The sequence below is a fragment of the Trachemys scripta genome, chromosome 8, assembly GCF_013100865.1.
Source record: "Trachemys scripta elegans isolate TJP31775 chromosome 8, CAS_Tse_1.0, whole genome shotgun sequence".
NCBI classification, from domain to species: domain Eukaryota; kingdom Metazoa; phylum Chordata; order Testudines; family Emydidae; genus Trachemys; species Trachemys scripta.
This window is the reverse complement of record NC_048305.1, coordinates 105,494,935-105,518,387: the sequence shown is the minus strand read 5'-3', so window position 1 is coordinate 105,518,387 and position 23,453 is coordinate 105,494,935. Positions and strand designations below refer to the sequence as shown.

The window sequence follows — 23,453 nt, the reverse complement described above, 5'->3', positions numbered from 1 at the left end:
TAGGTCAAGCCGGAGCTGCATCGCGCTGGTTGGGAGAGGCCAGGGTGGAAACAGAGGAGATTGTGTGTGTCAGGGGAGGGGCGTTTTCAGAGCTGGGGATGGGGAACCCAGCACTGGCCTTGCCGAGCAGGGGTTGGGAGCTTCAGGTCAGAACTGAGGTGAGCTGCATCTGCTCCGGCTTGTCCTAGTGCGGTCAGCACCTCCAATGAACCCGTCCCCCCAGATCTCAAAGCAGGAGCAACGAGTCGGGGGGAATGTCAAAGGTCTGTCTAGGGACAGGCCCAGCTCCTCCTGCCGGAGACACCCCGACTGCCAGAGCATTCGAACGGCTTGACCCCCCCCCCAATCCACTGAGCGAGCCCCACCACTGATAGGGGCAGGTCCCCTGCCCCACCCGTGCTCCACACCAGCGCCAGCAGCACAGCACGGCAGGGGTAGCTAGCCAGATCCAGACAGTGCTTTAACCTCCCAATAAAGCTGCTCACTCCTCCGTAATACCCGCTACCGCTGCCTTAAGAACAAGCCTTCGCGGCTCCTGCTAACGGCGGGTGCAACCCCTCGGCTTTCTCCTTCCAGCCCCATCAGCCCCGAGCAGCCAGGGTACCCAGCACCACCACCACAGCCTTCCCGGGGGAAGTCTGACAATCACGGTGACAATAAATCCATCCCTTCCCCGACCTTCCAACCCCTTTGCTGTGCTCCAGGGCCACTCAGACCTCCACGGGGACTCAGCGCCTCCTACTCTGGAAGCATCGGCCCTCCAAGCCCCCCACCACGTGGGCTAAAGGAGAATTTCCCCTAGCTAGTTGCAGTACAGGGTCTATAGCACACAGTTGAGCAGTTCCAATTCCAACCACAAGAGGGTAGCGACACACACACACACCCCAGCTCATTTTCCTACATTTCCATTTAAACCCGATCCCCTGTTGGGTCCGTGAGCCCACATCCCCTGCTAACACCTGCTCTCTTGTTCCTCCAATCTGCCGCTCTGATCTGGCACCCTGTTCGTAGACTGGGGCAGCCGGGCAGGATTTCACTGGTACCTCCCGGCACAACAGGTGTATTATAACCAGAAAACATCCAATCCGAGCTGGAAGGCCCATCCTTGGGCCCTGAGGCCAGCCCCCTGCTAGCCCAGGCCCCCCGCATCATATCCTGGGCACAGATTTCTTTTCAAGCTCCATTTTCTAACTGGGTTGTTTCTTTCTCAAGTCTCCCCCGCCCAAGCCAGCCATCGCCCTCACCCTGGGGCCCTTTAAACTGGGGCCTGAGCCATCTCCTTGCAAGGGGTGGGGGAACTCCTCCCACGCCTGCTCGATTTCCTGCCTGTCCTCCCCTGCCCTTTGCAGCAGAATGGCTCTGTCCCTGGCATTTCCTCTTTGCTGTCTGCCTGGAGCGCATGGCTGGGGGTGCCATGTGGGTGCTGGCCCTCGCCTAGGCAGCAGGGAGGACAGCAGCGATCATCGCAGGTGAGGCAGCAGCAGGGTTTGTGGGTAACGGATGCTGAGCGGGTCAGGCGAGAGACCTGCACAGATCCTGGCTTTGCAATGAATGAGCTCTGAGCAGGACCAGCCGGTGTGGAGGTCACTCAGAAGGGGTGGAGGAGCCAGTCTGATCAAAGGCACTGTAATGTAAAGACCCCAGGCCCCAAACCTGGAGGGAATCAGTAGGGTGACCAGATGTCCCGATTTTATAGGGACAGTCCCAATTTTTGGGTCTTTTCCTTATATAGGCTCCTATTACCCCCCATCCCCATCCCGATTTTTCACACTTGCTGTCTGGTCACCCTAGGAATCAGTCTTGATTTCATTGACCCAAGGAAGCAGGATAAAGGAAACTTGGTGAAGTTGGATGAATCAGTGTCCGTTACGGATTGATATTGTCATTGGAGCTGTGCGAGACGCACTAGGACGGTGGTTCATGGACCCCTGGAGGTCCGCAGACTGTAGCTAAGATTTCCAAAGGGGGCCACATCTCCAGTCAAAGTTTTTTAGGGGTCTGCAAATGAAAAAAGGTTGAAAACCACTGCCCTAGACAGACAGTGCCTCGCCCCAGCATCTCCTCACGAAGCAGGAGACGCTGGAAAGACAAAATGCACTGGGAGGGAAGCAGAGGGGGAAAAGTTAGGATTTTATTATGATTTGTAGTGTGGTTGCTACTCGAGGCTACATCTGAAATCTAAGCCCCGTTGTGGTCCGTGGCTGAGGCTGTTAGGTCCTACCATACTACTAGGGTGACCAGACAGCAAGTGTGAAAAATCGGGACGGGGGTGGGGGGTAATAGGATTCTATATAAGAAAAAGACCCCAAAATCGGGACTGTCCCTATAAAATCGGGACATCTGGTCACCCTACATACTCCAGATGAATAATTGGGCCGGACACCGTAGAATGTAGAGGCAGAGACAGTCCCTGCCGTTTATTATTAGTTTTATATTTCAGATGACGATGGCATTAGCTCTCTTGCTAGCTGGTGTGTGGGAATAGCGCTGCTCTCTGCTGGGCAGAATCAGACCTGCTCCGCTGTGAGTCAGAGGCCCCACACTGGTAACATTTAGTCACGTGTGATGTTTTTCAATCGGTGGTTCCTGGAGCCCCGGGGGGTCCGCAGACCGTGTCTAAGATTTTCAACGGGGTCTGCGCCTCCTGTCGAAATTTTGTAGGGGTCTGCAAAGGAAAAGGTTGAAAACTGCTGTGCTGGTGGGTTTGAAGCTGCTGCTGTGAGGTTGGAAGAGGCCCTGGAGCGCAGTGGTGTCCCCCATGTCCACACGACACTTCTTCTGCCGATGGTGCGCGTCCTCATCAGGAGTGCCTGCGTCAACTGAAGTGGGGCAGTGTGTGGGGGCTCACAGCTGGCGCCCTGCTGCCGGGCACTGACGCCGCCGTGAGGAGCCCAGAGCCCGGGCTGTCCGTGCCTGTCAGCGGGGTTCACAGCTGCAAGCTCCGCGTGGTGCTGACAGGCGATGTAAACAACACCGTGTCTACACGGACACTGCGCCGCCCTAGCTACACCCACCTAAGCGCTGTGCCTCCTGCGGGGGGGGAAGGAGGGAGGGGCTAGGTCGGGGTAGTGGGGGACTTACATCGGCTGCAGCCTTACGTCGACCTGACTCTGTAGTGTAGACGAGGGCTTAGATTTTGTGCCTCTCCGTCCTATGACATTAATACTGGCAGCTTCTGTGCAGCGGGCAAGATGTCAGCTTCCCCCACAGTAATTGGCATTGCGGGGGGGGGGCCTGAAAAACATTGGGGGCTGATTCTGTCCCCAGCAGAGAGCACGGGCCATACAGCACAATGGGGGGTTGATTCTGACNCGGCAGAGAGCACGGGCCATACAGCGCAATGGGGACTGATTCGCTCCCTCCTGGGTGCTGGGATATCTGCTCTAGTCTCTCTCTCTCTCTCTCTCTCTCGCAGAGCTTAGCGGGTCTGACCCCGCTGCGCCATGGCTGCCTCTCTGAGCCGGCTGTCCCACATCGCCTTCCATGTCCCCGCCGGGATGGGCTTGGTCAGCGACCTGGTGGGCAAGTTCCGCTTTCACCTGTTCGCGGAGCGGGTGACGGCGTGCGCCCGGCAGCTGGCTCTCCGCAAAGGAGCCGCTGTCTTCCTCGTCAATGAGAGGCTGGGGGAGGCCCCCCCGGCCCACGTGTTCCCGTTCGACCCCACGCAGCCCGCACTGGCTCAGCAGCCCCCGCTGGGCCACAGCGACGAGGAATTCCTCTACGACGTCGGCCCCTCACACCTCGTGAGCACGGCCTCCAACGTGTGCTTCGAGGTGCAGGACGTACCCAGCATCTCCCGACGCCTCCAGGAGCGGGGCTGCCCCCTGGCGATCCCGCCCACTGACGTGACGGACGACGGCGGCTCCGTCACCTACTGCGTGGTGAGATCCGTCGTGGGGAACGTCAGCCACACCCTGCTGGATCGCTCCCGCTACCGGGGGGCCTTCCTGCCTGGCTTCCGCACCGTGGGGGACGTCCCCGAGGGGCCGCAGGACCCAGCCGAGGCCACGCACTTCGACCACGTTACCTACGCCTGCTCGCGGGGCAGTACCCGGGCCGTGCTGGACTGGTACCAGCACTGCTTCGGCTTCCAGCGCTTCATCGTGAACAGGCAGGAGGACGCGGCCGAGGGCTACCGGATCCGCGGGCGCGGCGTGGGGCTGCGGCTCACCGCCATGCGGTACGGGAAGGGCAGCGAGCCGGGATTGGCAGACGACTGCAAGTTCGTCCTGGCCGAGTCCCTGCCGGAGCCAGGGAAGAACCAGGTGGACGCCTTCCTGGAGCAGCACGGCGGAGCTGGGATCCAGCACGTCGGGCTCTACACCAGGGACATCGTCTCCACGGCCCGGGCCCTGGCACAGGCCGGCGTGCGGTTCGTCGAGCCCCCCCAGGCCTACTACAGCGAGGCAGGCAAAGCAGAGGAGATCCGGGCGGCTGGGCTGGACCCCCGGCTCCTGTCCCAGCACGGCATCCTGCTGGACGCCGAGCTGGCTGAGGACGGGGAGGGAGGTGGCAGGGGCTCCAGCCTGCACCAGCGGAGGTACCTGATGCAAATCTTCACCAAGCCCATCTTCCCTGAGGAGACCTTCTTCCTGGAGCTGATTGAGCGTCGGGGGGCCGCAGGCTTCGGGGAGGGCAACATCCGGGCCCTGTGGAAATCTGTGCAGGCCTATCTGGACAAGCAGAAGTAGAGAAGCCCCTCCCGGCTGCCTCGCCTTCTCCCCGGTGGGCTGTCACATGGCGGGGCCATCCTCGCCTGTTGGGGAACAACGGGAGGCCAACGGCTGGCTGCCTGGCGAGCTGCACTGAAGGACTAGTGGTGGCCGCAGCGCTCCATCCCCAGGTGATGGCCCTGCCCTGGCGGGAGGGAGGGATGAGGCAGAGCCAGACCAGCTGTTCGGTCAGAGACGGGGAAGTTGAAAGCTACTTAAAAGCTCCCTGGGACGTGCCGTCTGCCTTGATGGGTGGGATTCATGGGGTAGTTCCCACCCCAGAGACAAACCCTGCCCCCTCCCCCAGCCCCGCTCTGCTAACCCTCGCCCCGGCGCGGCTGGATTGGCTAATTCTGAGTTCCTGCTCCCTGGGCCAGGAGCTGGATTTACGGCCAACGTTCAGCCTGCAGCTTTGGACCCCACAAGCTCTATGGGTGGATTTAGGGATCGTGTGGGGATCCCCGGGGTGGAAGGTGGCAGCCATTTGGCAGCGCGGGTAGCAGAGTCAAATGGGAATGACCGGGGGGGGGGGGCATCCCTGGGAGCAGATATCCCAGCTGGCCTGAGAACTGGCTCTGCATTGATCTCAGCACTATTCATGTCTGTAACCCTTCGCTGTGAGGGGCTGGCTGCTGGAGAGCCCACGTCCTGTCTGCTCCACCCTCTTCCCCTCCAGGGCAGGACAGTTCCCCCTCCCCACTTGCTCCCCTTGGCCCTTCTCACTTTGCACCGAGTGGCTCCGCAGGGATTTCGCTCTGCCAAGGCAGCTGGTTGGGAATCCTCTCCCTTTCCCCGCACGCCACGGGCCGGGCGCGCGAGTGGGGCGTCCTCACCGGGGCCGGCGCGTGGGCTCTCCCTGCAGCCAGGCAGTTAATGCCCCAGGCACTCACCTCCCCGTGCCCCTCGTGAATGAGCTGTTCCCACGTTCTTGTTCCGTTCATGGTTTTCGGTTCGGTTTACAAGAATCTCCCCCAGGCTGGGTTTCGCTCACGCTCCTGCCGCGAGTGGATTCTCGCTTACGGGGCGAGCGTCGTATTGTTCACTTGAATTTAGTCATTAAACTGAGAACTGATTTTCCTGATCCGTGTCCTGTTGCTTCTGCAAAGAGCCAGGTCTGCGCTGCTCAGCCCCACCGCAGGGCCCTGCAATGCGCCACCGAGGGGCTGCGGCTGAAGGACACCCTGGGGCTAGCATGGGAGAGGGCGGCCCGCCGGCTTGGCAGGGATTGCCACGGAGTTCACACTGCGTCTGAGCACCGAGTTCGTTTCTGGGGGTCCCCAGGGGTGCTGCTGGTGCCCTATGCAGATCTCTTTGATGTCAGTCCCAGCTCCCACCCAGTCCACCTCTGCTACACCCCCACAGCGGACCAGCAGAGGTGCTCATGTTAACAGCCCCCAGGGAGGGGGACTGGGGGTTTTCACTGAGGGACTTGTCTAGACGGGAAATTGACTGGACTAAGGCCTAGCTCTCTGCCTGGATACGCTGATTCAGCTTGACCCACTTCCAAAGCAGATCAGGTCGACCCACACGGCTTTTTTTGGTGAGGAAACCATTTGGCCCCAAAACGTTGCCCGGTTTGAGTTAAATGCGTTCAGCAGAGAATTCCTGCAGTTCTGCCGTTTGCCAGTGGGTGCCACCGCAGGTCGGTTTTTGCTGATCCGCTCCACACCAGGCAGGCTGCCCATAGGTGGGATGGAGCCGCTGGGTGATCGTGTGGCACTCAGGGCACACAAAGCTCCTTCCCCACTGCTCACAGCAGATGCCACATGTCCTGCACCATAGCTCCAGCGGTTGCCCAGTGACCTCTGCCTGGCAGCTGGGGCCAGGCCCTTCGTGCCATTCGCATCCCCTTTCGCGGCGCGGCCGGAGCGTGTTTTCAGGTGGCTACAATGAAATGGAGCCAAAATCCACTTTTAAAAGCTTGTAGAAAAAGTTCAGATTTATTAAAACCTCAGCTGTGAGTGACTAAAAGCAGGCGGAAAAGGAGCCGGCGTACAAGGCAGGGCCAGCAGCAAACCGCCCCGCGGCCTAACACAGCGTCCGACGTCACCCTCCGGGTCCGCTGGGTCTCAGGATCCTCCGTGTTCCAGGAGCAGCGGGACGAGGCTGCTGGGAGGAGATGGGCAATGCTGGAAATACAGTAGTTGCACTTTGTTCAGTTCCACTTTGTCCTGCAGCTAGAGCCCCGGATCCCCCCACTACTCAGAAGACGGTGGGAATGTCGGCTTCCCTCACCCCTGGAGGGGCAACCCAGCTCCACGAACGCTGCCAGAAGGCTGGGACGCCCTGACTGGACAGAACCATCCCCTGGCTGCAGCGGGGCTCCCAGATCTTGTCCAGACAGGGAATAACGCAACGCGCCTTGGGCGGAGAGACATTCACCTGCCGCTGGCTCGAGCCAGCCCAGTCCCACTTCTCAGTGGATATGTCTGCAGGGTTCAGACACAGTCAGACCCCCATGCTGTCCCCGCCCTGGGGATGAGCAGAGAAGTCCAGGCCCCAGGCTGTCATGCCGGCAGGACGTTCCCTATAACTCCCCGCGTAGTGCAGTGAGACCGCACCGGGCAGGCGCAGGTTCCTCACTCCACCCCACGTCCCCACTGCCGTGTGGCTGCTAGGGGCTCTGCAAGGCGCGAGCCTCCCAGGGAAGGGAAGTGGCCTGTGGGGATGGCTGTAACACCAGCGAGCCTGCACTAGAGGGGGTCCCTCTGCAGGGGGAGCCCCAGAGAGAGCAGGGGGTTGGCTGCAGGAAAGAAGTGCAGGAACAACGGACTGTGGGGGGCCTCGTATAACCCTGGGCTGAGTCCACGTGACTTGGTGTTGCCCCAGCCAGGTGCCAGGCACGGCAGACCTGGTGGAGCTGCCAGCTGGCTGGGGGGACACAACAGCCCAAGCAACGCAGAGTATGGAGCCTCCATCCCCTCCAGACGGGCCTCACCGTTGGGTGCGGTCCGAGCGGGTCCGGTCGGAGCAGGAGGCCGCGGTCATTCCCCAGCGGGGGCCTTGAGAAAGGCGTCGAGGGAGAGCTGCCTCGGGGGAAGGCTGCCGTCTGCTTCCACCTTCCGCTGGCCGGCGCGCGAGGGATCAGCGCCCCGTTTCTGCTGGCCAGCGCGCGAGGGATCGGTGCCCCGTTTCCGCTTGCAGCCCTACAGGGACGGAGACACGTGGGGCGACTGCCATTGGCCCGGGGAGCCCGGCAAGGATGGAGGGGGGCCCCCAGCCGACAGCCCCAGAGGAGGACAAAGCCTGGGGGGGCCGGAGTCTGACCCCGCCCCAGCAACAGCCCCTCCCAGCCAGGGAGGAGGCACAGCATCACAGGGAAACCTGTCCTGCAGGATGGGGAGCTGCGGCCTCCGGGACTGGCCCGAACAGCTTCAGCTGCCCCCTGGCAGACGCGGCGCAGACGCACTCACCTGGCCAGGCCCCCTCTCTTCGCAGCTCTGCCGCTCGCACGCCTTCCAGACCTAGGGGAAGCACAAGAGAGAGGGAGCGCCACAGGCCCCTTCCCACAGCTCCAAGGGGTTGTGCCAGGCTGGCCCTTGGCCCCCTTTCACGTGACCCTAGTGGGGGGCAGGGCATGTGCAGGGCTGAGCCCCCCTCCCTCCCAGCAATCCCAAAGCTTAGCTCTCTCCCCCCCACTCCCAGGAGCCCCATGGGGAATGCACAGGGCTGAGCCCCTCCCCCCCCTCCCAGGGATCGGGGGGTGCGGGGTGGGGTCGAGTACCTTCTTCATAGCAGTGGAGACGGCCGATTTCTGGAACTCGGCCTGCGTCACCCACCGGAACGCTGGCCGCTCCAGCTCCTCGTCCCGCCCGCCCGAGGCTGCCTCGGGGTCCCCGCCCAGGAGCAGCGAATAGACCACGTACGTCTGGTGAATGTGGGAGAAGACGTGGCCAACCTGGAATACAGAGGAAAAGATCTGCAGCCCCAGGTGGGGGAAGCACTTGCTGCTCAGCAGCGCCCCCCTCTGGCTGCACCGCGAGCGAGCCGAGCGCCGTTCACACACAGCGACAGGGTGACGGTGGCTGGGGCGGGGCTGTAAGGGGGTTATAAGGGGGGGAGAAAAGGAGAACAACCAGGCAAGGACACCAGGGACCCTCTGCTCTGCCACTCCCTAGCGCCACTCCCTGGCCTCCTGGCCCTCAGCCGTCACATCTTGGGCACCAGCTTCCTGACTGCAGGCAGAGGACTTGCTTCAGAGCCCGGCACCACAGCTCCTCCCCATCCGGCCTCAATGCCCTGGACCTACGCCAGGGCCGGTCTGCGCTCCCGTCAGCTCCCCCACTCGCCACGAACCCTTTACCCGCCCCAGGACGGACGCGTGGCCTCGTTTACCTCTCCGACATGCCGCAGGCGTCCTCTGGCCACGGCTTCTCCTGCCCAGGCCTGAACATGAGCCAACAGCGCCTCCCTCTGCTGCTTCTCCTTCTCCTTCAGCCCTGGCCCCAAGGCCAGGCTGGGAAACTCCCAGAGCCCCGCCAGCAAGCCTGGGAGAGAGCAAGGAATGGGCAGCCAGGCCACGTTTGGCACAGCCAGATTTCCATCTCCAAAGGGCGCTGTGGGCGGCAGCTGGTTCCCACCACAGCCAGGGCCCGACGTTCCTCTGCTCACAGGCCAGGGTCAGGGCTAGGAAAAGCCTCTTGGGACAGAGCGCATCTTGACTGGCCTGTCCAAGCATTTTCTGCCCTGGCTGGCTGCGGGATATTGTCCCTTCAAGATCACGTCCCTCTGATTCCCCCCCCCCCCCCCCCCCGCCCCCGTGTCAATTGCAACACGAGCGCTCCAGATGCCTGTGGGTATTGCTCAGACCAGGCACAGGGCTCATGCGGTCGATCCTGGAGGCTAAACCGCCGTTGTAAAGTCTCTGCCAAGCAGGCAAGAAGTGAGAGGAGAAGAGGCAGCAGGGTCAGGCCCAGGAAGATGGGTGCAAGGAGCCCCCAAAGACAGCCCAAGGCACAGGGGAGCTGCCCTGCCCCAGTGGCTGGATTTGGGGCACCCGTGACCATTGACCACCCCTCCTGCTCTGCAGCCAGGATCATTACTGACATAACGGCTGCACCTTCGGGCCCTGCACAGCCCCTGCGCCTCCGCTGCTGTATCCAGACTGGGGATGGACAATTTCTGGAAATTTTGAAGTCACGGGGAAAAAAAAGCCATTGGGGAGAGGGGTGGAAAAAAGTGGAAACTTGGGGGGTGGGGAGGAAAGGATCTGAAGTAGTTATTTGATTATCAAAACTAAGCTTTATTTACTTCTTCAAGAATGCGAAATGTATTACGTACAATTTAGTTAGCACACGAGAAAGTCCTGTTTGAGATGGTTATGAAATAAATAAGTATAACTTCTTTAGTTTTGATTCAAATAACAATGACAAATATACCTAGCATTGGGGACGGACTGTAGCTGCACATGAAGGTACTTACATGTTTTGTTTTTCGCCTGTTGGCAAATAGGAAAAAAATATACAGTAAAAGTTGTTTTATCCGGCATGTTGGGGGTGCCGGTAAGTGAAAAATGCCGGTTAACTAAGAGGGAGGGGGTTGGAGTGTGGGGCGTGGGCTCTGGGAGGGAGTTTGGGGTCTGGAGGGGGCTCGGGGCAGCGGGTTGGGGCGTGGGAGGGAGTGCAGGGGGCCAGATTCGGGGGCTGCTCACCTCAGGCAGCTCCCCACAAGCGGCTCTGTGCGCTGCCTCCGCCCCCGCAGCTCCCATTGGCCACGGTTCCCAGCCAATGGGTGCTGCGCTGCTAGCGCTTGCGGCAGGGGCAGTGGTAACAGGCAGAGCCACCTGACCGCGCCTCCGCCTAGGAGCAGGGAGCCGCCTGAGGTGAGCGGCCCCTGGATCCTCCCGCACCCAAACTCCCTCCCAGAGCCCGCGCTCCAAACCCCCTCCCGCGCCCCAGCCCCCTGCTGGCCCCGCAGCAACCGGACTATAAACCGACATTTTAATGGCGATCAGAAATGCTGGTTTCTAGAGGTTTCCGGCTGGCGAAGGGCTGGATAAAACAGCTGTTACTGTATAAAATACCGAGCACAGAACACGGCAGTCTTGTTGTAAACCGAAAGGAAGGTTCCGTTCTCTGGGCTCAGGAGCAGTGTGGAAAAAGATCTGTCCTGATCACGTCGATAAAGAACCTCATGTGGCCACGTTAAATACTTATTGGTTATTATTTGAGAGCGTTTAGAAGTACCAAAGAGCAGCACCCTCGTAACCCTGTCCCTGGTCACTCAGAGCAAACACTTCATCTAACCAGCTTCTTTCCAATTTTTCCATATCGGGTCTGGCGAAAGAACCATTTTTTTCTGGACATTTCCAGGTTGTTTTTTTTTCAGATGCTCACCTCTCTAATCCAGCCAGAGCCCCCGGCGGGGGTCTCCCCACAGGGATCCTTCCCATGTCCCCCCCCCCGGCCTCCCGCTAGCCAAGGAGGGCTGGCTGTGGGTGTTTGATGCCTGTCGAGGTCAGACAGCAGTGAGGGGCTTTTTCTCTCACCGGCCCCCTGGGATGAGTGAGCCCTGCCCTCCAGCATGCCCAGTCCCTCGGGGCAGCGATCCTTCCGTTCCCAGACACCAACGCTTCCCTTTCCATCCCCACCCTGGCGCACACCCGAGCTGCGAGTTACCGGAGCTGGGTCTCTGCACGATCAGGTACTCTGGTTCTCCCCGGGGGCCTCTCCTCTCCAGCACACACGTGGCAGTCCGCTCCGCCCGGGGCTGCTTCTTGGCGGCTCTCCTGGGGAAGTTGGCCACGCCGAGGCTGCTGTCCCAGGGCTCCGTGGCAGGGGGGCACAAGGAGCAGCTCCCTGCGGTGGCGGCGGCTGCGAATCAGACGCGGCACCAGGTCAGTCCGTGTCACTGCACCGGCCCTCATCAGACCTGGGGATCGGGGGCTGCACCTCTGCCCTGCTCACGGCATGAGGAGAGGAGGCCCAGGGTCCCCATCACCCGCTTCTGATGGATTTATTTCAGCCCCGAGGGCAGCTCTTCCAGTGGCTGGCCACGGGGCTCCCGAGAAGGCACCAGCTCAGCGCAGGATCAGCCAGACGAGGCCCCCCCAAGGAGGTGTTGGGGGGACCCCCTAGAGGTTGGGCAACAGACGCTCTCCCGTAACGTCTCCTCCTTGTGTGTAAGTCACTGCACGTCCCCGCCCCCACGTCCCAAACTAGCCTCTATGTGACACTAATCCCCACAGTGTAACCCAGCAGAGCTGGGGCGCTCCACCTGCATGGGCCAGCAGGGGAGTCCGCCAGGAGTCCTACCACTCACGCACACCGCCCGGCCCCCGCTGCTGCCTCTCGCCAGCTCTGTGCCCCGGGGCGGGGCTTCCCCACCAGCCCAGAGCTCGCCGGGGGCGAAGGGGTCAAGACGTGCTCTCCACACAGGGCTAAGCCTCGAGAGCACGGCAAGAGGTGGCGATCCCCGGCCAGCACCTACCACACTCCTCGATGTCAGGTGCCTGGGAGCAACTGGAGGCGGCTTTTCCCAGCAGCCTCTTGGAGGCGAATTCCAGCTCCTTCTCCACCTGCAAAGGAAGGACAGGGCCAGCTACAGGCCTCAGCTGCCAATGGAAGGCTCAGATCCAGCAATGGCTATTAGCCAAGAGGGCCAGGGATGCAACCCCACGCTCTGGGTGTCCCTAAACCTCTGACTGCCAGTGGCTGGGACTGGACGACAGGGGCTGGTTCACTCAAAATTGCCCTGTTCTGTCCATTCCCTCTGAAGCCCCTGGCACCAGCCACTGTCGGAAGACAGGATACGGGGCTAGACGGACTGTTGGTCTGATCCACGGTGGCCGTTCTGATGCCATTTCAAACCTGGCAGCACGCTGCAGAGTATGTTGTATTTGGCACCAGCCACAAGCTGCCCCCCGATGACACGTTACAAGACGTGGGTGCCCAAAGACACTGCGGCCAGGAGTCAGAAGAGAGCTTAGCCCACGCGTGAACAGATTACCCCAATACATCCAAGGGGGTAAACACCCCAGGGAGAGGGGAACCAAGCTTTTTAACAGTGCGGGTGATTTACCACTGGAACAAACTACCAAGGGAAGTGGTGGCTTCTCTATCTCTTGATGTCTCTAAATCTAGATTGGATGCCTTTCCAAAAGATGCTACTGGCCAATACATATAGGTTAGGCCTAGTCTGGGTATTATGCACGCAGCATTAATATACTACACATTTTGTGTGTGTGTTGGGAAGTTATGTTAAGCGAATGCATTACGGTCTTGCTACAATTCTGTTCGCTCGTGCCGAGTATCTCATAACTCTTTGCAAAGCCAAAGTCAGCTTTGGCATTAGCTAACAGAGAACTTGCCAAAGACAAGAAATGCTTGTTCTATATTCTAGGGCAGGCAGCTCTGAAGACGGCTGGTTTAGAGCGTAGCATCCAAAAGAGAGACAGGAAAAGGACAGAACAAAACAAGGTGTGCTGGATTTTAGTGCCGTCGAGTTTTGTAGCTTGTCAAGCCACGCTGTAACTAGCACTCGTTGAAATGCACGGTCCCGAAGCACACTTCTGCGCAAGGTGAACGTGCTGCGAGATACAAACCGCTCCCTGGAAAGAGGCTGCGTACGTCTCCTTTCCATATTGCACCGTTTTATCCTCGGACAATACGTTGGGCTAAGTTTGGTCTCTTGAACACAGTGAGTGTAGTCGGAACAGCTGGCTACACTCAGACAAAAGTGCGCGTTAGCCAAACGCAACTGGCTGGGCTCGAGCAGAGGTGACCGGGTGAAATTCACTGGCTTGTGCTAGACAGGAGCTCAGACTAGACGATCCAGTGAAACAGTCCGTCTGGCCCATGAACCTATGGCATTAAGGTCCAATAGTTTATAGGTAGCCTGTAGCTGGAAAGACGGATCACGATCCGGGAAGGTTTCCCACCGCTGGGACTGATCAGCCTGTGGAACCGGCCCGCCCAGAGGAAGGGCAGGAATAGCCTGGGTCATTTAAACCTGGACTGGACCCAACACTGGCGATATCACAGGGCGGGATTCTGGGCCAGCCCCAGGGATGCGCCTCAGTGACCCCACCAGGCTCTTCCCTCTCGGGTTCCCAAGGTCCAAAACCAAAACCCCAAAGAGCAGCAGCTTTTCGGGTGGGTGGGGGTGGGGGTGTGTGTCCGCCCAGATCACCACCTTCACTTTACAAAGCGTAGGTGGGCTTGGCATAATTAGACATGCATGAGGCCTCCATTCTCGGGAGACAGAATTACGGAGGTAAATGGATCAGCAGGCTGGAGACAGGATGTCTGTGCTGCTACGATAAGGAGGAACCCGCAGGGAACCACTGACAATGGGAAGAACCACGGCATACAGGATCACCCTGGAACGTAACACTGAAGTAAAGAGTAAGTCATGGATGGATAGAGCGTTCTGTACAGGGCTTGGTTCCTACCACGTTACCAAGCCAGTCCCAGAACGTGTGATGCAATGTAGAGGAAATGCAATGTGATACGGTATGTAAATGCACATAAAGGAAGAAGGTTTCTGTGTAATTTTGGATCTGGGATGTACCCTGCATCCACCCCCCGGTGTTTGAGTCCGCTCAGCTCAGCGTAACATTGCTGTGCGCCCAATACAAATCCCCAACTGATGGAATCTGGAGTCGAAGTGGGCTCTCGGGAAGCCGTCTCAGAGGGAATCCCAAGGCAGGGAAGTGACTTGCTCAGGGTCCAGAGGGAGGCGGTGGGAAAGCAGGGAATGGGACTTGGGGCTCGATCCCCCCCCTCCTAGTAGCACACGTTTTATGAAGGGCGTGAGGGTTACACACAGACCACTGACCTACTGGGATTGAGCTGAATGCAGGAAAGCACTATACCTACCCGGCAACGCGCCCTACAGTGGGGCTTCACAGGACACTCCATGCACAGCGGGGCCCTGGGGGTGCACACGGTAGCTCCCAGCTCCATCATGGCTTGGTTAAAGTCCCCTGGCCGGGCTGGATCGACCAGAGCATTGGCCAAATCCCTACGACGAAGAGCAGCGAGAAGTGGTAGGCTGGTTACCAGAGGAGCATTCCTCACCACACACCGGGGGTAGGTCCCATCAGCTGGGAAGAGGAACAGCCCACTGCAAACCGGCACCCACTCACCCTACCCGCAGCTGGGGAGAGGCTCAGAACCTTGATACCAGCTAGACCCAGGGCGGAGGGGGCTTGGGCCATTCTCGGCCACTGGGGCTTGCTCCTGCTCTAGTACGTTGGGCTAGTGTGACTAGTGCTCTAGGCTCCCTCTTCCTACCTTACTAGAGTCACAGGACCAGGACCTCCCCGCAGCCTCCTCCCAGTGATGGCTCTCTCCGACAGTGGGGATTGGGGGGCTCCAAACCCCAAGTTCCCATCCATGGGAGCAGCCTAAGTTTCATGGCAGTTAGAGGCAGCCGGCATTGGCTTGCAGAGCCGATCTCATTGCCTAGTGAGCCCGTGAAAAGGCTGGGAACCCCTGGTGCACTGAGCAGACACGGCCGCAGGCCCACACTCTCCAAGGCGCCTCTTGCCGTGCCGAGCGCCTGAGAGCACGCGATTGGCCAGTGAGCCCTGAAAGCCGGCTGCAGCCGCCACACGCCGGTTCCTCCTCTGCTTAGACCGGCCGAGAATCCCAGTCCCTGCTTAGCGACACGGCCGCTCCGGTGACCGTTCTCGCTGGCGCTTGGACAGTACTTCGTAAGCTCTGGTCTCCAGTGCTGCCTAGGGGACTGCGCTGCTGCATGCACCCGTAGGCACGATCCTGTACGCAGCTGGGGGTGGGGTGGGGGATTTCATCTCCAGGGCTGATCCAATCCCTGCCTACTCCCTGTATGGGCCTACAAGGGAGCCACCTCCTGCCCACTGGGCTACTGCTTGTCTGTTGTGCATCCACTGGGCTGCAAGGCAACCGATTGCCCCAACGACGTGGTAAGCAGAGGTGAAAAGCTGCCTCCCGTGACCGATTCCCCCGGGCCACCCTGGTGTACTTTACTCCTGTTTGTATTACAACCCCCCCACCCTCGCCTCCTGGGACGAGAACAATCCCCTACCAGAGTCTGTCGGTGACAGCCGGGCTGCTGGACTCGGCGCCGATGCATCGGACTCGGCACAGGACTCGGATCACGTTCCCGTCCACCACTCCCGTCGCCTGGCCCGTGAGACAGAAAAGCAGCAGTCACCATCTCAGGGCACATGCGAGCTCGTGCCCCTAGGAGGGGAGGGCATTCGGCCAGGCCGGTCCCAGGGAGGGGTAACTGGAGGGATCAGCAATCCCCAGGCCAAGCAAGTCTGCTGGGAGGGTGCCCCACGGAGGGCTGGAGCTGGTCTGGGCTCCCAATGCCCAGACCCCCCTGGGAGATCCCAGCTTTCAGCGAGGCAGGGGGAACGTTGCAAGTAGCACTGGAACTGCCCTGGGGCAAGGAGGGGCCGTGAGCTGCTAACGGCAGCCCCAGGGAGAGGCATGTTCCCCAAACCTCCCATCAGCTGAGGCGCCAAGTCCAGCACAGCCTGACACCCCTGCGGCAACGCTGGCACACAGGGAGCGCCGGGTCTCTCATCACCTGCCCGTAGGAGATGGAGGCGATGGCTCCCGCTGTGTATCTCCCCACTCCTGGCAGCAGCCTCTGCAGCTCCTCGGCCGTCGCGGGCATCTGACCTGCCAGCTCGGAAACCACCTGAAGGGAGAGGGGAGCTGAGTAGGGACCTGGTGTCTCCCAACGTGAGCTGGGCACATCAGCCATGCCCCACTCCGGAGCTTTTGGCTAGCACTTGGGGACAGAGCCATGGCACTGGGCTTCCCCCCACACCAGCCAGTGGGCACTAGCATGGAGAGAAGGAAATACCCCCTCCCTCCACAACTGCCCCCCCACCGGGATACCTTCTGTGCGGCTTCCTGCAGCCGCTTCCCTCGAGAGTAGTAGCCAAGTCCTGCCCACAGCTCATTCACGTCCTGTTCCCAAGACACACAGCCAGGGGTTAAGACTAGTCGCAAAGGGCCCAGGATTAAAGCTCAATGGGGGCGTTTTCAGGCCCCTGCCATGTGGGATTCTCACCTCCAGGGAAGCTTTGGCAAGTGCCTGCAGCGTCGGCCATTTCTACATTGCAAAGGAAACAGAGGTTTGTTCGCTGGCACAGGACGGGTCTGCAGAGCGCGACGAACCCGAACGCGTGGCTGACCCGCAGGCCGGGGACAAGACATGCAATGGCCGAGGTTTCAGACACGCTCAGAAATTCAGGGCCCCGGGCGCAGGAGGAGGAGACAAAGGACAATCACCTGCATCCACCTGTTGTAATAGTCAATCACCATAGCCACCTGCGTCTGCTGGAGCATGATCTCCGACACCCACACTGCAGGCACAAAGGAAAAGCGAGAGCACCATGGGGACTGGAAGGCCCCCTCCCAATTCAACACCTTGCCCTGTGCCTATGCACAAGGTCTCTCTGGGGCGAAAGCCGAGCTTTCCATAGCTTGCAGTAGTCCCTTATACCTGAAGCAGGCTTAGAATTGGGGCCACTGACGTATCCAAAGTTACTGCCCAGAAGTTCTACTGGTAACCAGTTTTCTCCCCATTTGTCTCATGCTGCTCTCCTGCATCTCTCAGACCAGGCCGTTTGAGCCTAAGGGGGCGGCACCATCATTGTCCAGCTTCGTCTCTGTGATGCTGGGTCCTTGCCAGTGCCACGCTGCTGGCCTCTTTCAGAAAGAGTCTAGAGGAGTTTTGGGCTGCGCCAGGTTTTGGGAGAGCAGCATGATTTGTTCGGAGTATTTTTCTCCACAGTGAAGCTGCAATCCCCCACAATGCACCCTGCCAACTCTGCAGTGCTAGGCAAAGACGATATGCCGCGACAAACCTTCTGCCTGAGAAAAGAAGCCCAAGCAGACAGCCTGTGTTCTCTCTGTCTCACCTGCATACGCTCTTCTGTTAGTATCTGATTCGCTTGCAGCCTGAAAGAGAAGGCAGAGGGAATTTCAGGGAACTGGACAGAGTTCTCAGCTCTGGACTCTGCTCAGGGAGCGATGGGGAAAAGGACAGGAGATGCACACCTTGTTCGGATAGGGTCATTTGCACTAAAGAGAGAGAGTCAAATTCAGCACTAGTGAGACGCCACCAGTGTTTGGAATGACACCAGTTAGCTTGCAGAAGAGCAGCTCCTCTTGGGAAGTGTTTGATATCTGAGCCCTGGTTCAAATACTGGCAGAGGACAAAATTTGTAAGTGTAACGCAATTTAGATAGAAGAGCTCCTTAAAATGGAGGAGTTATAGGAATCCCAAGAGAGCTGGGATTTGCAGCTTCCAGCTGCTCCTGGCCACCTGAAAACAGCTCTATCCAAAACCTTCCTTGGAAAGCACTTTGTTCTTGCAGAGTTTCATAGGAAGGTCAGGTTAGAGGGTCAGGGCTAGGGCTATTTTTTCAGACAATGGGGCCTAAGATGCACAGGAAACATTTGCATAAACACACGCAAAACATATATTTGCATATGCAAATAAGAAAAGGTGAGCAACTACCTGTTTTCGATGCACAGTTTAGATACTAATTAAAGAAAAGATTGGCCCCCAAAAGTTTCCACTAATGCTGAATTTGGTCTGACCATTTGAAAGCCAACACAAAATTGGCTGCACTCTCTCTTGATCTTGGCGTGCGGGATTTAGATGCTTCTCCAGCTAAAGTTTATCCTGAAAGTTTAGAATCCCAACAGAGAAACCTTCCCTAAGGTCACCCACACCCCACCCCACCCACAGGTACCAGAACCGGAGATTTTTAAATGGGACAATGGTGGCCCCACATAATTCTCAGCACAGAGGTGAAAGTTCATCTCTGACCACACCAGCCATTCCACCATGGAACAGGCAAATGCACTGTCACCATTTGCCACTGTGGGCTTAGTAAGGACAGAGGTGAGAGCTGGGGCTGGCACAAAGTGGGAACAACAGAACATTCTGCAGTAACAGGGGAATACAAACTAACAGGCAAGCAAACAGTCAGGGGCTGATGATAAATAAAAACCTCCCTGCAGCACCAGAAGCTCAAACCCAATAGATGGGACCAAGGATGAAAAGCTGACACTGACTACAAATGCATGGTGAAACTTACAGGTCTAGTTTCCTTGTAGGACCCAAGTGGAAGGAAACAAACCACATCAGTGGAGAAAGATACAATCTGATTTTAGATGCCCCTTCAGTTTTAATGCAATCTGACAGGTTCATAGGGAAGGACAGGACCGCAGGATGACTATGAGTCGACAATGTGACGTGGCGGTGAAAAAAGCCAATGCGGTCTTGGGATGTATTAGGCGAGGTATATCTAGTAGGGATAGGGAGGTCCTGCTTCCATTGTATAAGGCGCTGGTGAGACCTCATTTGGAGTACTGTGTGCAGTTCTGGTCTCCAATGTTTAAAAAAGATGAACTCAAACTGGAACGGGTGCAGAGAAGGGCGACTAAGATGATCAGAGGAATGGAAAACCTGTCGTATGAAAAGAGATTAGAGGAGCTTGGGTTGTTTAGTCTGACAAAGCGAAGGCTGAGGGGGGATATGATTGCTATCTTCAAATATATCAGAGAGGTTAATACAAGGGAGGGAGAAGAATTATTCCAGCTTAGTACAAATGTGGACACGAGAACGAATGGATACAAACTGGCCGGGGGGAAGTTCAGGCTTGAAATTAGACGAAGGTTTCTGACCGTCAGAGGGGTGAAATATTGGAACGGCCTTCCGAGGGAAACGGTGGGGGCGACGGACCTGTCTGGTTTTAAGATTAAGTTGGATAAGTTTATGGGGGGAATGGTTTAATGGTAAAACATAGTAGCCGAGGAAAACCAAGCAATGGTACATGAATAGCATAATGGCCAACAAGGGTCAGGCTAGAGACTCTTGCCTATATGCTCGGGGTATTACTGATCGCCATATTTGGGGTCGGGAAGGAATTTTCCTCCAGGGTAGATTGGCTGAGCCTCCGGAGGTTTTTCGCCTTCCTCCGCAGCATGGGGCAGGGATCACTAGCAGGAGGGTCTCAGCCGATTGAAGTCACTAAAACACAGGATTGGGGACTTCAACGGCAGAGTCCAGGGAAGGGTCTTGCGGCCTGCAGCATGCAGGGGGTCAGACCAGATGATCATAATGGTCCCTTCTGACCTTAAAGTCTATGAGTCTATGAGTCTATGAGACAGTGCTTTGATCATCACGGCAGCATCTTTTAAACTGGGGGAAACCCAATCACGTATTGTGGTGACCCACTCCTACCGTACCAATTTCCTCCAGGGAAGGTCACGCTTGCATTTATCATACCAGGCAAGCAAATTCTTCCGAAAGGCCTCGATTTCTGCCAGGTGGCTGAAGAGATGGTATGCAGACACTGGAGGAAGCATACCTGCAAGGAGACATTAAATGCCAGTCAGAAGACAGGACAAGTGGTTAAAGGAGCTAGGAGGTGGGAGGGTAGGGCTTGGCTGCTCTTTCATTACTGAAGCAAAGGAGGTCTTTCCATCAGACTGGACAAACCACTAGAAACAAAGAAAATAGCCTTGACAAGCCTGCACTAGACCATGAAGGGTGTGTGGCCCCAAAAGGCTTTCACTAGCTGTTTCTAGGATTCACCCGGTCCCAGTGCGCCAGACCTCTACAATCTCAAATTCCCTCCTAAAGCCTCACTTCTACCAGACTCACAAATACTGGCCCTCATCAAATGCCTTCCCCTCCTAAACATTACAGAAGTGGAGAGACATGTCAGATTAGAGAAAAAAAAAAGCCTCTAATTTACCACCCTCACCTGGGTCTCCCATTGCATCTTGTCATCTCATAGACTGTACGTTCATCAGGGCAGGGACTGTTTTTCCATGTGTCTCGTACAACTTGGAGCATGCCAACCCTTAACTAGTACACACTTCTATGACTATGAAGTGTTCTCTGTGCTCAGCTGAATGCATTAACCAAAATAAGTTTCTGGCTAAGCGATTTCAATGTCAGGGGAAGCCGAGACAAACAACATGGGTCTAGCAAGAAGGAGGCAGAGAAACTGACCAGAAACCAGGCAGTCTATTTTTGGAAGTGCAACAACAAACAGTGTTGAAAAAAGGAAGAAGCAGAAACTTATGGTTCAAATGTTATGTCTCTGAAAACGTGACTGTCAACTCCCTGCGTGTATCAGAGCCAAGTCTTCTGATTTCAGTGACTAAAGTAAGCGTTCAACTACTTTTTACTGCTCTTAGCCCAGCAGAGCTCACCCACCTCTGTGCGAGGAAGCTGCAATCTATTCAGCTCATACAACATCAGCAGAGTAGTTAACCAAGCTCACCTTGTGAAATCTTGGTCCTTGCTAGCGCATGAGGAAAAACAGCTCAGACTGATTCTCAAATCCCAAAGGTGATTTGGCAGGGCTGGCAGTTAGAGGAAATGTATATGTATTTGTAAACTGAGCACAGCTGAACTGCAGTTACTGAGACACAAGAAACAAGGAACCTCACAATGCCATTTTAGCACCGAATGGCACTTAAGGTGCAGGTTGGAGTCCAGAGAGTTGGGCTCCATTGAGAATGGTGCTGTACAAGCGCAGGATATAAGGATCAGCCGTGAATTAACGTATTCAATGGTCAGATTGAGGCTGCACGTTATTCAATGACGGGCAGGGTTTTATTTACAAAATATGGTTTTATTTGCCTGAGTCTCTTTGCACCCAGGCTCATTCCCGCTCTCGTTTGGTACGTGTCTAGCTGTTCACACTGTGCCTATCGTCATGGTGTCACCCTCACTCCAGAGTCCCAATAAGATCCTTGTAGCCAAAGCGTTTCACCTTTATGGGATGATACATTCTCCCTGCACCTCCTTGGGGATTTCCTCACTTCCCCTGCACCCTGCCGGAGTCCCCGCCCGCTGCGAGCTGCTGCCCGGAGTTTACTCATCGCCAGGCTGAGGACAGAAGAGTGAATGGGGTACTGTTATGGTGACCCCCTCAAGGGCCCCCTCCCCCCCCCACTCCACTCCTTCCCCCAAGTACCCACATTCGTCCTACCTCTTCCCACCCCGCCCCCTTTCCCAAGTCCCCACCCCACCTCTTCCCCGACTCCTCCCTCCCAGAACGCCGCCAAACAGCTGTTTGGTGGTGGGCAGAAATGCTGGGAAGGAGGGGGAGGAGCAGGAACGCAGTGCACTCAAGAGAGGAGGCGGGGAAGAGATGGGGGCAGCTTAGCTGCGGAGCACCCACTAATTTTTCCCCATGGGTGCTCCAGCCCCGGAGGACCCACGCAGTCGGTGCCTATGCCCTGAGCAGTTCCAACAACCCTCCATCCCTAGAGCTCTAACCTCCCCCCTGGACACCACACACCCTCCCACTGCCACCGTGCATGCTAGTGGGGGGAGAGAACTGGACACCCGGACACCCTGTGCACCTCGTGGCGGGTGTGTGTGAACCGGACACCACGCGCACCTCATGGGGGGGATAGTGTGTGAAGCGGGCACCCCGTGAATCTCGGGGTGTGTATGAACCGGACACCCCGCGCTCCCCGCACGCTGGGGGGAGCCTCCAGAAACTGCCCCCGCCGGGCGCGCGGCAGGCCGGCAGCCAGTGGGGAGCGACGCCCCCAGCCTAGCGCGCGCCTTGCAACAGGGGCCGCGCGCGCGGAGCCTTCCCTTCCCTTCCCTTCCCTTCCCGCACTCACCCCGCGCGCCCAGCTCTCCCGGGAACCTGCTTCGCTCTCGCGCGGCCCAATCAGAGCTCGGGCCCGGGCGCGCAGGAGCCAATCAGAGCGAGACTCGCGCTCAGCGCCGCCCGTGTTGTTGGGACCGGACGCTACAGGTCTGACCTATCAGCTGTCCGAGGGACGAGGCGGGACCAGGGGTTATTAGCCAATCAGCGTGTCCGAGAAGACCGGCCACCTCCCCCGTCCGGCCTCTCACAAGGACCCCGCTCGGACTCGGGGCTGCCCGTTCCAAACGCCTGATAAGTAAAAACGTTCGTTGGCTTAGGCGCGTGCGGCGCGTGGCTGCGCGCGCGGAGCGGCCGCTCGGGAGCGGCCTTGAGGGCGCAGAGCGGCGGTTAGAGTGAGCCGGAGACAGGCACCTGTCCGGGCAGCCCGGCCGCGCCGCCTGCAGGGAAGGACCCCGCCGGCCAGAGCTCCGCAGCGGTCTCCAGTCCCGGAAGCGGGACCATGGCGGCGCCGTGAGAGCTGCGCCCCCCCCCCCCCCCCCCCGCCCGCGCGGGGCCCGGGGTGAGTCACGGGCTGGGCGAGCCCTGGAATAACCGGTCCCGGCATGCACCGCGGCCCGGGGCTCGTGGGGCGCTCCCTGCGCTGCGGCGGGTCCCGGGGAGGGGCCGCGGGGAGGGGGGGCTTATCCCCGGGAGGGGGGAGAGGGGCGACTTTTGTACTGGTGACTCTATCACACAGCAAGCCTCTGAGTGTGACCCCCCCCCTTATATATTAAACACACTTTTTTATATGTTTAACACCATTATAAATACTGGAGGCAAATTGGGGTTTGGGGTGGAGCTGACGGCTCGCGATCCCCCATGTAATAACCTCGCGACCCCCAGTTTGAGAACCCCCGCTCTAGGCAGCGGCTGGCTGGGAATGGCACCTAATGGTCTGCGCCGCGTAGCTTGTACTCAGCGCTGCCGTCTCCGCTCTGATCCGTGCGCACTTGCTCCTGACAGACTCTGTGAACAAAGGGCAGCCGCCCCTTTCAGCTCTGGCAGAGGGTTGTTCCCCGGGAGTACGCACTGCCGCTGACTGGGAGGGTTTGGTTCTGCCTTGCTGAATTGTTGGTTGAAATCGGTGGGAGTTCCTGGTG

General features: G+C 58.2%; 2 protein-coding genes across 5 annotated transcripts; one reads left to right on the top strand and one right to left on the bottom strand.

Annotated features, from left to right (window-relative positions):
- The first annotated feature begins 1,360 nt into the window (after positions 1 to 1,360).
- On the top strand, positions 1,361 to 5,786 carry HPDL (4-hydroxyphenylpyruvate dioxygenase like). Its single transcript, XM_034779584.1, has 2 exons — positions 1,361 to 1,469; positions 3,416 to 5,786. The coding sequence occupies exon 2, from the start codon at positions 3,444 to 3,446 to the stop codon at positions 4,689 to 4,691; it is 1,248 nt and encodes a 415-aa protein (XP_034635475.1). The 5' UTR covers positions 1,361 to 1,469; positions 3,416 to 3,443; the 3' UTR covers positions 4,692 to 5,786.
- MUTYH (mutY DNA glycosylase) lies at positions 5,772 to 22,447 on the bottom strand. 4 transcript variants are annotated; one of them, XM_034779583.1, is made up of 18 exons: positions 22,325 to 22,343; positions 21,460 to 21,575; positions 20,965 to 21,046; positions 19,919 to 20,040; positions 17,578 to 17,617; positions 16,946 to 17,019; positions 16,725 to 16,766; positions 16,550 to 16,621; positions 16,233 to 16,346; positions 15,723 to 15,820; positions 14,531 to 14,675; positions 12,141 to 12,228; positions 11,330 to 11,524; positions 9,048 to 9,199; positions 8,437 to 8,610; positions 8,126 to 8,176; positions 7,651 to 7,858; positions 5,772 to 6,841 (listed from the first exon to the last, which is right to left on the bottom strand). In XM_034779583.1, exons 4-17 carry the CDS (start codon positions 20,036 to 20,038, stop codon positions 7,697 to 7,699), a joined length of 1,527 nt encoding a protein of 508 aa, XP_034635474.1. In that variant the 5' UTR covers positions 20,039 to 20,040; positions 20,965 to 21,046; positions 21,460 to 21,575; positions 22,325 to 22,343; the 3' UTR covers positions 5,772 to 6,841; positions 7,651 to 7,696. The 4 variants fall into 4 exon arrangements, with proteins under 4 accessions (XP_034635474.1, XP_034635471.1, XP_034635472.1 ...); XM_034779580.1 differs by lacking the exon at positions 20,965 to 21,046 and having other exon boundaries at positions 22,325 to 22,447; XM_034779581.1 differs by lacking the exon at positions 20,965 to 21,046 and having other exon boundaries at positions 5,772 to 6,818; positions 22,325 to 22,447.
- Positions 22,448 to 23,453: the final 1,006 nt, after the last annotated feature.